We start from the raw sequence: 16,570 nt of genomic DNA on the forward strand, positions 1-16,570 counted from the left end.
TATTTGTGGGGGGCTTCTATCCAGCTTTGGGGTCCCCTTCTCTGGAGGCAAGAAAGGTCTTTTGTTTTCCTCTACTAGGGGTAGCTAGATTCTCCGGCTGGAGCGTGTCATCTAGAATCAACGTAGGAATGATCCCCGGCTACTTCTAGTGTTGGCGTTAGGAGTAGATATATGGTCAACCCAGCTACCACTGCCCTATGAGCTGGATTTTTGTATTCTGCAGACTTCCACGTTCCTCTGAGACCCTCGCCATTGGGGTCATAACATTCCCCCCAACACACACAGTACAGTTCAGCTCTCCCCACAAACAGTATAGTGCAGCTCCCCCCACACACACAGTACAGTGCAGCTCTCCCCACAAACAGTATAGTGCAGCTCCCCCCACACACACAGTACAGTGCAGCTCCACCAACACACAGTACAGGGCATATCCCCCCAACACACAGTATAATGCAGCTCCCCCAACACACAGTATATTGCAGAAACGGGCAGCACGGTGGCTCAGTGGATAGAACTGCAGCCTTGCAGCGCTGGAGTCCTGGGTTCTAATCCCACCTTGGACAACATCTGCAAGGAGTTTGTATGTTCTCCCCATGTTTGCGTGGGTTTCCTCCGGGTACTCCGGTTTCCACCCACATTCCAAAGACATACTGATAGGGAATTTAGATTGTGAGCCCCATCGGGGACAGTGATGATAATGTGTGCAAAACTGTAAAGCACTGCGGAATATGTTAGCGCTATATAAAAATAAAGATTATTATTATTAGAAAGACACACACACAGTATAATGCATACATTCACGCAGACACAATACTCACCCCTCCTCCCTGTTCCCTGCGCTGCTCCGGTCTTTTCGGCACCACTGCTGGCACAGCGTAGCGCAATATGAAGTGACGTCATCGCGCGCCTGTTGAGACACAAGCAGGGGGGGATTGATGGGAGAGGGAGTGTCATCTGATGCTCTCTCCTCCATCACTGCTTTCAACTGTATCGGCGTCTATGATGTTGATAAGTTGAATGAGAAATGGGGGGGGGGGAGCGGTGCCAGACTCCATGGCAGCCGCGTGGTGTGCTGGTCTTCATATGACTATGCCAATAGAAAGAATCAATAAATGAATGGCTGTCAAATTTGAGGCAAAAAAACAAACTAAATTGTGACCTGATGGGAGCCGATTTATGACTTGTCACTATTCATATATCCATTAGACCCGGATTCGGAAAAATGAACATTTTGCACTCCAGTCTTCATGGGGTCTGTGCAGAAATAAGAGGCTCCTCTTAAAACATAACCATCGTTTTAAATTTTATTTAATAAATCAATAATACACATAAAAATAAGCAACTTTGTAATATATCTTATCAGAGAAATCTGCTTTTTTCTCCACTGGAATTGATTCCGAGCTTTCATTCACCCCCCACATCCGATCACTGGCTCGCTCTTCTTATCTGCATCTCAAAAACATTTCTAGAATTCGCCCTTTTCTTACTTTCGACTCTGCAAAAACTCTTACTGTTTCTCTTATTCATTCCCGTCTGGACTATTGTAACTCTCTACTAATCGGCCTCCCTCTTACCAAACTCTCCCCGCTCCAATCTGTCCTGAATGCTGCTGCCAGGATCATATTCCTCACCAACCGTTACACCGATGCCTCTACCTTGTGCCAGTCATTACACTGGCTACCCATCCACTCCAGAATCCAGTACAAAACTACTACCCTCATCCACAAAGCACTCCATGGCTCAGCACCACCCTACATCTCCTCTCTGGTCTCAGTCTACCACCCTACCCGTGCCCTCCGCTCCGCTAATGACCTCAGGTTAGCATCCTCAATAATCAGAACCTCCAACTCCCGTCTCCAAGACTTTACACGTGCTGCGCCGATTCTTTGGAATGCACTACCTAGGTTAATACGATTAATCCCCAATCCCCACAGTTTTATGCGTGCCCTAAAAACGCATTTGTTCAAACTGGCCTACCGCCTCAACGCATTAACCTAACTATCCCTGTGTGGCCTATTAAAAAATTTTGAAAAAACAAAACACATAATCAGGTTCCTTGCATCGTGTTCTCATACACTTTATGCAGTTAATAGCACTCTGTGTCTGTACTGCTACATACTTAGGCTGATAACTGGTTCATGCAGCTTTACATGAACACCCGAGCCTTACACTATGGCTGGTCCAAATAACTAAAGCAATTGGTACCATCCACCTCTCGTGTCTCCCCTTTTCCTCATAGTTTGTAAACTTGCGAGCAGGGCCCTCATTCCTCCTGGTATCTGTTTTGAACTGTGATTTCTGTTATGCTGTAATGTCTATTGTCTGTACAAGTCCCCTCTATAAGTTGTAAAGCGCTGCGGAATATGTTGGCGCTATATAAATAAAAATTATTATTATTATTATTATCAGTCATTATCACCATTCTGAATTCTGAGGTAAAATCTGTATTCAGTGTAGACAGATTATCATGTTCCTGAGATAGGAGGTGTAAGCTGCTACCGATAAGATTCTATGTGGGAGGAGCTCTGTCTCTAGCTTCTCCCTCCTCCCCGTGACGGATCATTCTGGCAGAGAAAGAAGCAGATTTCTCTGATGAGATATATTGCAAAGTTGCATATTTTCATATGCACTATTGATTTATGAAGTAAAAATGAAAACAGTTATGCTCTAATGAATTTGTCTCATCTCGGACTGCAGTGCCCCATCTTCTGACAGAGAGTACGTCTCTGTCCTAATTTATAAGCCCTTGTGTGTTGTAAATGATGGTGAATTTGTTGAACGTGTCCACACCCCATCTCACTGAAGTGCTGCCCATGTTTCTAAAAGGTGCCAGAGCTGTCTAGGGCGGCTTTAAAACTTCAAAAGTTTCCAAATTTCTGCACAATTTTGAGTTGAGTTTTGCAGCATTTGAAGCAGTTTTTCTCCAGATTTGGATGAAAATTGCTTGATGATTTGATTAATGTCTGCTTCAACATTGTTAGCCAATATTAGTCTCCAGGTCATCCCGGCAGTGGGAAGCCTTTGTACTACACCCCTTACTAATGGAACCTCATTCTGTGAGCTGAGGTAAAATATGTGTAAATGTCAACCTTTGAGATGTGAGATGATGGCTGCATTTTAGGTCTTTGAATGCAGATTTAGAGCTAGTGTCCAGAGATGCAGTGTTATATCCAATATCATAATGAAAAATAACACCACTTCTGCACCGTGTGAACATGGCCTTAGTGAGGGAACAGTAACTCCATACATAAATAATCGTTCTTCATTTCAGGACACCTCCGTTTACCTCTGATGATGAGTCAGACTTAAAGGATGAGTCTGCGTGGCACCACAAACGTCGGGATTCTTTCAAAGCAAAACCTTCGCTTAATGGGAAAGTCGGAGTTGGTTTTGCTACATCCGAAAGTGAATCAGATGGCAGTGTGCTGGAGGAGATAAAACCAGCGCCAGCCCAGAAGCCAGCTCCTGCCAAACCAGCCCGAGGTTAGCACTCCACAGACACTTAGCATACAAATATATCTTTAATGTCAGTTCTGAATTATATTACTATTTTCTGTATGAGCCAATCTATTTGTATTCATGTCTAGTTAATCCCTGGACAATGTGCCTTGCGCATAAGCGGTAGGTCAGATAGAAAGTGTCACTATTGCCGATAGAAACCAGTCAGATCATTGATTTTCTAACCTTTACTTTGTAATTGCTTCATGACTTCTATGGTCTGAGCATATTCTGACTACTATAATTGGCCAGTATTACTACTATGGTCTGGCAGTATTATGGCCATTCGTGAGGCTGTACTAGTCTCACCTACGACGATGGTTTCCGGTAGGACCTTCTAATTAGATTTTATCTGAGACATACCTGAGTGCAATAGTGCTGCCGAAGGTTTTGCCAGCATTAATCATGGGACATATTATTCTTCATTTACTTAGTGATTTTTGGGGGCTGTTTTTTTATTTTATTTAATAGCAACACTGGTGAAAGAACTTTCTGAACAGTTGGAGATGGCACGGTCTGCGCGTTCAGTTGATCTGAAACCTGTTGGTGGAGTCGACATGGCTGAGGCCTTTGTTCAAAAAGATCCAGTCATGGAGTTAAAAGTAAGAATCCTATTTTTCTTAGATTTCTCCACATCATACAACATAACGCAACCACTAAACTATCCATAAATAATTTACTATCTCCTCCAATCACTTTGGAAAGGGGAGCAAGACAGGGATGCCCAATCTCACCGATACTTTTTAATCTGGCACTGGACCCACTATTAAGGTACTTGCAGAAGTGGCCAGGTCTTCAGGGATTACAATTTGGGAATACTGAAATTAAAACGATGGCTTTCGCAGATGACCTTTTAATCTTTATGTCAAGACCTCGGGTCAATTTGGGCCCTTTGCTTTCAATAGTAGAGCAAAAGGGAGCAATAATAGGTTTCTCAATAAATGTGACAAAATCTGAAGCTCTGATGCTCACGGGACCTGCAAAACCTACGTGGACTCAAGGTTACCCTATCCAGTGGAAAACCCAATCTATTACATACTTGGGTGTTCAAATTACTAGATCTCCAACAGAACTGCAGCGGACTAACCTGCAGGCATTTATCAAATCATTACAGGACGACTTAAATGCGTGGAGCAAATTCACCCTCTCTTTTATAGGTCGGGCAAACCTAATAAAAATGATCTCCTTCCCGCGGCTGCTATACCTGTTTAATGTCTTACCGTTCTATCTAAGACCCGTAGATGAACGCAACATCAATCGACTATTCCGCAATTTCATATGGCAGGGAAGGAGACCTAGAATTGGACTGTACATCCTCCAACAGCCTAAGACTAATGGGGGAATCAATTTCCCAGATGTTAAATTATATAATCTGGCAGCCAATATGCGGATCCTTAAAGACTGGCTGAACGGTACATCCACTTATTCATCCAATGCCGTAGAATCACCTCTGATAGGTAGTGGGTCCCTGGTAAGCTTGTTGCATTCCCCTTATCCCTCGTTAACATCAGACCACAAAAATAACCCCTTATTCATGTCAATGTGGAGGACGTGGGTGGTGGTGCGTAGGAGGCTGCATTTATCCAGTGGTGTTTCACTTGCACAATCATTTTCCAATAATCCTAGTTTCCATGATGGAAAGGCACACCCCATCTTCTCTAGATGGCAGAGAGAGGGTTTACGGTCCATTGGAGACATAGTTGACATACAGACAAGGACCGTCATTTCATTTGCTCAGGCATGCACTTTGTTTGATTATATACGCGCACACCCTTTCCACTACATGCAGCTGCAAAGCTACGCACATAGTGTCATACACACTTTCAATGACAATGACTGGCAGGACAAATTACTGAACAAATTGAATACATGCACTCAGAATAGGGGCCTGGTCTCGGAGTACTATACATTCCTTCGTCCTTTGCTACAGTATGATACCGTAGGGGTGGGAATTACAAAATGGCAGGTGGATGATGTCTCCTTTGCGCCATCTCTTATCTTGCGGGCATTACAGAAAGCACTTAAATATATACCTTCTATCTCTTATTGGGAAATGGCATTACAGATCCTACACAAGACCTATGTTTCACCAAAACGTAGTTATCTGATGGGGAATCTGGCGAGCCCGGCCTGCTCTAGATGTGGGGAACCTGAGGCGGACCACTTTCACTGCTTCTGGGCTTGTCCACAAATTCAATTGTTCTGGCAGCGTATACATACCTTTGTGTTGACGCACACCTTATATAACATCACACTTACTCCGGCCTGGGCTCTCTTTGGTCATGTTACAGATAACGACGTCCATATTCCATACCATGGTAAAAAATTCCTTTTTATTATCTCAGCTGCAGCTCGTAAAACAATTCTACAAAACTGGTTGGCGCCTAAAGTGCCCACATTGCGACTTTTCCTAGAGAAACTTGCTTTTCTGTTTAGAATGGACTGGATAGATGCTTCTCTTCAGAAAGAGAGACGGACTCAGACATTCTTTAACACATGGGAACCATTTATAGCGATTCTTCCGACTCACACTAAGCAAGGAATCAGAGATTGTTTTAAGATGACTACTTGGTTCTTGGAACAGACAATAGCAGGTCGTCCGCCTCTGTGAGGATGATTCGCGGATTGGGGCATGCAAATCTGAGGATGTAGAGGTGGAAGCCGTGTGCTCTCCCCCCTTCCCCCTCCCCCCCTCCCCCTACTCCCATTTCCCCCAGGTGTTCTCCTCCCCCCCCCCCCCCAAGAACAGACCTTTCAAAATTAGTCATTTTGCTTATTTGTCATGTTTATGCAAATTATTTTATTTGCTCACATCGTATTGCTCGAGATGTGACGTAACATTGACTGATTGATACGACAATGTGCAAATTATATCTTGTTTCAGTTTTTCCTTGACACCCCCCCCCTTTTTTTTTGTCTACATTTTATATGTGTATTGTTAAAAAAGTTTAATAAAAACATTATTGAAAAAAAAAAAAAAAGTAAGAATCCTAAAATCTATGTACCAGGTATCTAACATGCTCTTACTAGACCATGAATAATTACATACTCATATGAGAACACATAGTCATACATTCTTTAAGAAAGAAAACACAGATCTAATCGTCTAAGGATATTATTAAAAAATGGAAAAAACATTAAAAAATCCATAAATGAAAGTTTCCATCTTCCCTTTTTGGCCAAACTTAAATAGCTAAATGAAAAAAAAAATAGAAATTAACATTTGGTTTTGCTGCATGTGTAAGTGCCCAAGGTGGAAAAATACAAAAATATGTATCCCATACAATAAATGCCTGCATGAACAAAAAAAATGTAACTTTAGAATTGGTGTTTTCCAAGTGACACACTGCCCCCCCCCCTCCCCCCAACCCACCAGAATGTCATAAAAAAATGCTCAAAGCGTATGTATATCAGAATGTAATCCATAAAAACATCAGTGGCATTAAATTAAATACTGACCTGGAGGATTGTATTGCCAGGTTATTTTTAGCGCAAAGTGAACACTGTAAAAACAAAACTCAAAAAAAGAATGGCGGGATTAAATTTTTTTCACCATGTGACCACATTTGGATTTTTTTTTTCTTGTTTTCAGTACATTGTATGGAAAAGTGAATGGTCTGAACTCCTATACAAAAAAATACAAGACCTCTTTACGGCTATATTGACGGAAAAAAACTAAAATTGTGCTTTTTGGAAGAAGGGAAGGACGAAACAAAAGCATAAAAATGTTGAAAAAAATTCTGATCCTGTTAGAAAATGATCTATTTTGTCAGCTTTTTGTGTTACATGTTTTCTTTTTTTTTTTTTTTTCAGCTTTAAAGTTGGCAATGTTATTCTTTTTATGTACAGGTGCTTCCTACAAACTTAGAATATCATCAAAAACTTAATTTATTTCAGTTCTACAAATCAAAAAGTGAAACTTATATATTATATAGAGTCATTGCAAACAGAGTGATCTATTTCAAGTGTTTATTTCTGTTATTGTTGATAATTATGGCTTACAGCCAATGAAAACCCGAAAGTCATTATCTCAGTGAATTAGAATACTTTACAACACCAGTGTCACGGATCCCTTACTCTGTGGTGTCACTAATTCGTCACGTATCCACTCTCAGCATGTGACTTAGATTAACCCTTACACGCTGCCACCACTCATCGAATACACGGGCGATGATTCCCCAAAATATTAATAATAATAATGTGTACCACTCATATGGCTCACACACCTTAGGCTATGGATTATTTTAGAACATTCAAGGTTCAACTTGTTAAAGTTTTATACTTTAATACAAAAAGGTTAATTGCTTACAGTAAGAAAAGTTATAAAAATATGATAATAAAAAGACATACAACTTATGCAAAACAGTATAAAATAACAGGAGAAAACTTACAGAAATCATCTAACTGGTAGTTTGCTTTCTACTCCCTGAGGGTAGGATGAATGTAGAGTGGATCACACCAGCTCGGCCGCCCCCATTATGTGAACACGTGTCTCTGTATACCGATCTAATTTATAGCTTTGGTCTAGAGGTCAGGTTTCTAGACCAGCGCCTCAGGTTAATATCATAATTGCTTGGTTTTTGATTGGACCACGGCCACGCCCCCCAATGAATATATTATTTTCTCTTGAGATCCTTTGTGTAAAAGCTCAGACAGAGATACTATCAGGCCGTAATTAGCATCTCTCTTCCAAGAGCTAGGAGGTGTCAAATGTTACCTTTGTTCTTGGCTTCCAGCAGGACCCCTTGGTGAGATTGGAGACAGAATTCTACTTGTCCCAGGAAAATACATATTAACACCTGGGTGCGAACCTGCAGCCTTCAGGACAGATGTTCCTAGTCACACAATACCTATACATAAGGTCACTGCACATACAGTTATATGAAAAAGTTTGGACACCCCTATTAATCTTAAGCTTAATGTTTTATAAAAATTGTTTTTTTTGCAACAGCTATTTCAGTTTCATATATCTAATAACTGTTGGACACAGTAATGTTTCTGCCTTGAAATGAGGTTCATTATACTAACAGAAAATGTGCAATCTGCATTCAAACAAAATTTGACAGGTGCATAAGTATGGGCACCTCACCAGAAAAGTGACATTAATATTTCGTAGATCCTCCTTTTGCAAAAATAACAGCCTCTAGTCGCTTCCTGTAGCTTTTAATGAGTTCCTGGATCCTGGATGAAGGTATTTTTGACCATTCCACTTTACAAAACAATTCCAGTTCAGTTAAGTTTGATGGTCGCCGAGCATGGACAGCCCTCTTCAAATGATCCCACAGATGTTCAATGATATTGAGGTCTGGGGACTGGGATGGCCATTCCAGAACAGTGTAATTGTTCCTCTGCATGAATGCCTGAGTAGATTTAGAGCGGTGTTTTAGATCATTGTCTTGCTGAAAGATCCATCCCCTGCGTAACTTCAACTTTGTCACTGATTCATGAACATTATTGTCAAGAATCTGCTGATACTGAGAGGAATCCATGCATCCCTCAACTTTAACAAGATTCCCGGTGTCGGTATTGGCGACACAGCCCCAAAGCAAGATGGAACCTCCACCAAATTTTACTGTGGGTAGCAAGTGTTTTTCTTGGAATGCTGTGTTTTTTTGCCGCCATGCATAACGCCTTTTTGTATAACCAAACAACTCAATCTTGGTTTCATCAGTCCACAGGACCTTCTTCCAAAAAGAAATTGGCTTCTCCAAATGTGCTTTTGCATACCTCAGCCGACTCTGTTTGTGGTGTGCTTGCAGAAATGGCTTATTTCGCATCACTCTCCCATACAGCTTCTCCTTGTGCAAAGTGCATTGTATAGTTGACCGATGCACAGTGACACCATCTGCAGCAAGTTGATGCTGCAGCTCTCTGGAGGTGGTCTGAGGATTGTCCTTGACTGATCTCACCATTCTTCTTCTCTGCCTTTCTGATGTTTTTCTTGGCCTGCCACTTCTGGCCTTAACAAGAACTGTACCTGTGTTCTTCCATTTCCTTACTATGTTCCTCACAGTGGAAATTGACAGGTTAAATCTCTGAGACAGCTTTTTGTATCCTTTCCCTGAACAACTATGTTGAATAATCTTTGTTTTCAGATCATTTGACAGTTGTTTTGAGGAGCCCCTGATGCCACTCTTCAGAGGAGATTCAAACAGGAGAACAACTTGCAAGTGGCCACTTTAAGTAGCTTTTCTCATGATTGTATACACCTGGCTATGAAGTTCACAGCTCAATGAGGTTACAAAACCAAAAAAAAGTGCTTTAAGTCAGTAAAAAGTAGGTAGGAGTATTTAAAACAAGAAAATGATAAGGGTGCCCATACTTATGCACCTGTCAAATTTTGTTTGAATGCAGATTGCACATTTTCTGTTAGTACAATAAACCTCATTTCAAGGCAGAGACATTGCTGTGTCCAACAGTTATTAGATATATGAAACTGAAATAGCTGTTGCAAAAAAAACAATTTTTATAAAACATTAAGCTTAAGATTAATAGGGGTGCCCAAACTTTTTCATATAACTGTATATATATATATATATATATATATATATATATATATATATATATATATATATATATATATATATATAATCACCACAACCAGCTTGAAAAATGATTTTAAAATCTGAAATTTGGGTCTGGTGTCTCTCATCTTCCTCTTGACAATACCCCATAGATTCTCTATGGGGTTAAGGTCAGGCGAGTTTGCTGGCCAATCAAGCACAGTGATACTGTTGTTTTTAAATCAGGTATTGGTACTTTTGACAGTGTGGACAGGTGCCAAGTCCTGCTGGAGAATTAAATTTCCATCTCCAAAAAGCTTGTCGGCAGAGGGGAGTGTGAAGTGCTCTAAAATTTCCTGGTAGATGGCTGCGCTGACTTTGGTCTTGATAAAACACAGTGGACCTACACCAGCAGATGACATGGCTCCCCAAACTATCACTGATTGTGGCAACTTGACACTAGACCTCAAGCAGCTTGGATTGTGTGCCTCTCCACTCATCCTCCAGACTCTGGGACCTTGATTTCCAAATGAAATGCCATATTTACTTTAATCTGAAAACAACACATTGGACCACTGAGCAACAGTCCAGTTCTTTTTCTCCTTGGCCCAGGTAAGACGCTTCTGGCGTCTATTGGTCATGAGTGGCTTGACACAAGGAATGCAACACTTGTAGCCCATGTCCTGGATACTCCAGCAGCAGTCCACTCCTTGTGAATCTCCCTCAAATTTTTGAATGGCCTTTTCTTAACAATCTTTCCAAGGCTGCGGTTATCTCGGTTGCTTGTTCACCTTTTTCTACCACACTTTTCCCTTCCACTCATCTTTCCATTAATATGCTTGGATACAGCACTCAGTGAACAGCCAGCTTCTTTAGCAATGACCTTTTGTGGCTTACCCTCCTCGTGGAGTGTGTCAATGACTGCCTACTGGACATCTATCACGTCAGCAGTCTTCCCCATGATTGTGGAGCCTACTGAAACAGACTAAGGGACCTTTTACATGCTTAGGAAGCCTTTGCAGGTGTGTTTGTTAATTGTTCTAATTTACTGAGATAATTACGTTTGGGTTTTCATAATCATAATCATCAACAGCCATAATCATCAACAGAAACAGAAATAAACACTTAAAATAGATCACTCTGTTTGTAATTACTCTATATAATATAATAGTTTTACTTTTTGTATTGAAGACCAATTACAATAACAAAAAAAATGCACAAAAGAGGATCAAAGTGTTATAGGTACACGAAAATAGCATCACTAAAAAATATAACTCCTACAGCTATGTCGACAAAAAAATTACTCTTGGGAGGCAACAAGTGTAAAACAAAAAATTTGCTTTGTCTTTAAGGCCCGAAATAGACTGCTGCTGAAGAAATTAAATGACAAGTGAAGCCAAAAATAAATCTATATCCATGTATAACATTGCCCCCAGTGTCTCCAGTGCAGCAGAAAGGCATTGTTACTCCCTGCTGTGTCTCTTCACGGAGTCCCCTGTTAGCTCCTGAATGTCCGTAAAGAACAGCTTTTCCAACAATATTTATTTTGTTTCTATTTCGTTTGCTCAACAGGTTACCGACCTTGATGACTCTGAATTCGATAGCACTTCACTAGAGGACGAACTGTTTGAAGAGCCAAGATCTGTAAAACCCAGAAAGGCTACTGCGCCCAGAAAAGAGCTTCCTGAAACTACTGTGAAAAATACTTTCAGTGCTTCTAAATTAACAAAAGGAGGTATGTCATTTACTGAGAATCCTGTTATAGAGGCATTCACGGATTCCTAGAAAGTCTGAACCTGGAGATATTTATCCAGCAAAATGTGGCAGATTTCAAATTCAAGATGCTGCAAAAAAAGGGTACAAATTGTCTGTGCTTTGACAAACTTTACTCCTACCTAACAGTTTCAAAAAGTGCTGAGATAAAAATGATGCCTAATTCTGGTTTCATCCATCTAATAGAAGTCAGTAAATACTACAATAGTTTGTATCAGTTGTGGGATGGTGTAAGCAAAAGATTGGAAACGTTAAACTTTTCCTGACATCCTGCGTACATGTAGGTCGCAAGCTGAGAATGGGTGTATGGAGAAGGCTGACATGCTGAGCTTGCCCCATACACGGCCAGGATCTGCCCTTAACCGCCGCGACTGTTAACCTATTAAATGCCGCTATCAATCTATGTTAGCGGCATTAACAGCGCACCACCATTGTGGTGTGCCATTCTATGCACCCGTGGAACAGTCCGTGACGTGATTGCGGGTTGCCAATGGGCTCTTATGATGTCATGGGGGTGTTAAAGACCATCATGGAACTCTGTTGAAACTATACTGTAGTATTGCTCTATAAACAAACATTATTTGCCAAAGGAATTCAACATTTGGTTGGTGCCTATGTACAAAGATTAGAAGTGACAAAGTGTAATTAAATAAAATTACTAATTTTTATCATTTGCATAAATTATAAAATGACATAATTAAAACAGGAAAGGATGTGTTTTCACTATATATTACCTGTTGGTAAAAGGCAGATGGATTTTTTTATACCACTTAGTCTTAAAAAATTATTTTCTTGGCGCTTATTAATATAATCAAATTCACTCACTTTAAATTGCACCTATTCTATAATATTTACAAGGTCACTTTTAGTTTTTTATACTTACCTCTGATGTATATATAATAGATTTAATTTATTTAAAAAAAGTTTATAAATTTATTATATTATTTAAGGACATGATGTATCCCTTCCTAATTAGTCATTTTTTAGCTCCTTTAATATAAGCACTTTACCTGGGGCGACATCGTATTAGGCCTCTTCTCCCTTAAAGGGAAGGTGCCATAAAAAAAAAATTTTTTTCCAGCAATTGAAAAAATGTAAAGAATTATTGTTCACATTTTCTTAAAAAACATTATCATTTGTTTATAATTTAGTAAAATGTGAAAAAATAATTTGAAAAGGTTTGGCATTTCCACTTTTAAACACTAGGGGGAGCAGCTGCTGAAATTTGACAAAAACCTAGTGTACAAATAGCTCACATTACTGCACTGCAGTAAATATGGGTGGAGTCTGCTGACGTGTGTGATGTCTCCTCTCCTCCCCTTCTGGGTGTTTGCTAAGGGATAAGAGAGGATGATATTCAGGAACCCAGTGAGCAGCCATTTTGTTGGTGATTGCAAAGTTATACTGACAAGTAGACAGTCACCGAGGATGGCAGGCAGCAAGGATTCTGGGAAATATATGGTGGAGGGAGAGGAGAGCAGTGTGCTGGTCTATCGGGGGCCCCCTGTTTGGTGCGCGGAGCAGCCAGGGATTGTACATAGAGCGCTGTCTTTTATACACATGGATGGACCGTCTGCTCCACAGAAATCCAGGATTTCTGCGGATTGATGGCCTGTTCTGATCCAGACATTGCATGCAAAGACCCCATTCCCCTCCTCAGATCCTATCTTCTCCAGCCTGACCTGGCGATGTGTGAAAGCGAGGTGACAGGCACCGTCTGGGTGATGCTGGGAAGGAAATGTAGCCATATAGTAATGATAAAAATGAGACCCCTCTCTTCAGCTGCCTCACCAGCCCTCCCCTGCCTGCACATAACTGGAGGTCATGCTGCCCCCTCTATTACCCCAGACCCGTGTGCAGGTGCTCAGCCAGAACCACCCTAGAATGGGTCCCCTTTTTGAAGATAATACTGCCATAGTGTTCTCACATAATACCGCCATAGTGTTCTCGCATAATACCGCCATAGTGTTCTCACATAATACCGCCATAGTATTCTCAAATAATGCCACCATATAGATCACACATAATGCCGCCATATAGATCACACAGTGCCACCATATAGATCACACATAGTGCCACCATATAGATCACACATAATACCGCCAATGTTCTCACATAATACCGCCATATAGATCACACATAATGCCGCCTAATACATCTCACATAATCCTGCCATATAGATCACACATAATACCACCACATACGTCTCAGATAATACCGCCACATACGTCTCACATAATACCGCCACATAGAACACACACAATACCACCATATAATTTTCACATAATACCGCCACATATATCACACATAATACCACAATCTAGTTCTCATATACCGTCGTATAGCTTTTACATCATTCCACAATACTGATCAAAATAATACCGCCATATAGATCACATATAATACAGCCATAGATCACACATAATGCCATAATACAGCATGACCGCAGCAGCTCCTCTTATTGCACGCACTGAGCTGTGTGTGCAATGGGGAAAGACATGCAGGGGGGAAGAGGACTTCATAGGAGAGGATTAGAGACACGGCTCAATAGACAGTATCACACAGGAGAGGATTAGATACACGGGTCAGCAGTCGGTTTCACACAGTATAGGATTAGATACATGGGTCAGCAGACAGTATCACACAGTGTAGGATTAGATACACAGCTGAGCAGTCAGTATCACACAGGATAGAATTAGATACACAGCTCAGCAGACAGTATCACACAGTATAGGATTAGATACACAGCTCAGCACAGTATCACACAGTATAGGATTAGATGCACAGCTCAGCAGACAGTATCACACAGTATAGGATTAGATACACAGCTCAGCAGACAGTATCACACAGTATAGGATTAGATACACAGATCAGCAGACAGTATTACACAGGAGAGAATTAGATACACGGGCCAGCAGTCAGTATCACATGGGATAGGATTAGATACACGGCTCAGCAGTCAGTATGGCAGAGGAGAGAATTAGATACACGGCCGGCAGACAGTATCACACAGCAGAGGATTACATACATGGTTCAACAGTTTAGTATCACACAGCATAGTAATAGATATACCATGGTCTGATGTCCTTGATCAGTGGCTGCAGTGAGAGGCAGAGCGGGAGCAGCACAGAGAGACTCTCCCCCTCCCCCATGTTACCCCTGCAGCTCCTGATAAGAGGACATCAGACCGCAGCACTTCAGCCTCTCTAGGGATTCTAGAGATTACAGGCAGCAGAGAAGAGGATAGGGAACAGCCGCTGACAGAGTGAAGGGGAGACAGATGGAGCTGCCCCTCCAACAGCCCAGCTCTCAAGTCACAGTGGAGCTCACAGGTACACTCCACTGTGGGCTGAAGAAAGAAGGCGCCGACCTCCTGCCTCTGCTGTGATGTGGAGACAGCCCAGGGGGCGTGGCCAGATCACAGCAGGGAGCAGCTCAATGATAGGTATGGCGTCGGACGCCGACTGCAGATGTCTATGCCCAGGGCTGCCGTATTTGCAGAGTGTAAGTGTCGTGCAGCTACACTTACACTCCTGCAAAGCAAAATGGCGGCGCCCAGTGGCTGCAAAAATAATAAATAATAAAAAAGATATTAACCCCTTACTGACCTCGGACGGGATAGTACGTCCGAGGTCAGCTCCCCTGCTTTGATGCAGGGCTCCGCGGTGAGCCCGCATCAAAGCCGGGACATGTCAGCTGTTTTGAACAGCTGACATGTGCCCGCAATAGCGGCGGGTGAAATCGCGATTCACCCACCGCTATTAACTAGTTAAATGCCGCCGTCAAACGCAGACAGCGGCATTTAACTACCGCATCTGGCCGGGCGGCCAGATATGAGCGCATCGCCGACCCCCGTCACATGATCGGAGGTCGGCGATGCTTCTCCATTGTAACCATAGAGGTCCTTGAGGCCTCTATGGTTACAGATCCCTGGCAGCTGTGAGCGCCACCCTGTGGTCGGCACAGACAGCACACTTGATTTTCTGCTACATAGCAGCGAACAGCAGATCGCTGCTATGTAGCAGAGGCGATCGTGCTGTGCCTGCTTCTAGCCTCCCATGGAGGCTATTGAAGCATGGCAAAAGTTAAAAAAAAAAAAAAAATGTGAAAAAAAAAAAAAAAAAAATGAAAGTTTAAATCACCCCCCTTTCGCCCCAATCAAAATAAATCAATAAAAAAAAATCAAACCTACACATATTTGGTATCGCCACGTTCAGAATCGCCCGATCTATCGATAAAAAAAAGCATTAACCTGATCGCTAAACGGCATAACGAGAAAAAAAATCGAAACGCCAGAATTACGTTTTTTTGGTCACCACGACATTGCATAATGCAATAATGGGCGATCAAAAGAACGTGTCTGCACCGAATTGGAATCATTAAAAATGCCAGCTCGGCACGCAAAAAATAAGCCTTCAACCGTCCCCAGATCATGAAAAATGGAGACGCTACAAGTATCGGAAAATGGCGCGATTTTTATTTATTTTTTTTAGCAAAGTTTGGAAATTTTTTTTCACCACTTAGGTAAAAAATAACCTAGTCATGTTAGGTGTCTATGAACTCGTAGTGACCTGGAGAATCATAATGGCAGGTCAGTTTTAGCATTTAGTGAACCTAGCAAAAAAGCCAAGCAAAAAACAAGTGTGGGATTGCACTTTTTTTGCAATTTCACCGCACTTGGAATTTTTTTCCCGTTTTCTAGTACACGACATGGTAAAACCAATGATGTCGTTCAAAAGTACAACTCGTCCCACAAAAAATAAGCCCTCACATGGCCAAATTGGCGGAAAAATAAA

General features: G+C 41.6%; 1 protein-coding gene across 5 annotated transcripts in view; it reads left to right on the forward strand.

Annotated features, from left to right (window-relative positions):
• The window catches only part of DZIP1 (DAZ interacting zinc finger protein 1), a 151,217-nt gene that overhangs the window by 125,691 nt on the left and 8,956 nt on the right, over window positions 1-16,570 (forward strand). For all 5 annotated transcript variants that reach the window (XM_077297159.1, XM_077297158.1, XM_077297161.1 and 2 more), the window contains 3 exons: window positions 3,272-3,483; window positions 3,970-4,100; window positions 11,574-11,736. In XM_077297159.1, coding sequence (XP_077153274.1) covers window positions 3,272-3,483; window positions 3,970-4,100; window positions 11,574-11,736 — 506 coding nt within the window. The remainder of the gene's footprint in view (window positions 1-3,271; window positions 3,484-3,969; window positions 4,101-11,573; window positions 11,737-16,570) is intronic.

Source organism: Ranitomeya variabilis, chromosome 3 (assembly GCF_051348905.1).
Source record: "Ranitomeya variabilis isolate aRanVar5 chromosome 3, aRanVar5.hap1, whole genome shotgun sequence".
Taxonomy (NCBI): Eukaryota; Metazoa; Chordata; class Amphibia; order Anura; family Dendrobatidae; genus Ranitomeya; species Ranitomeya variabilis.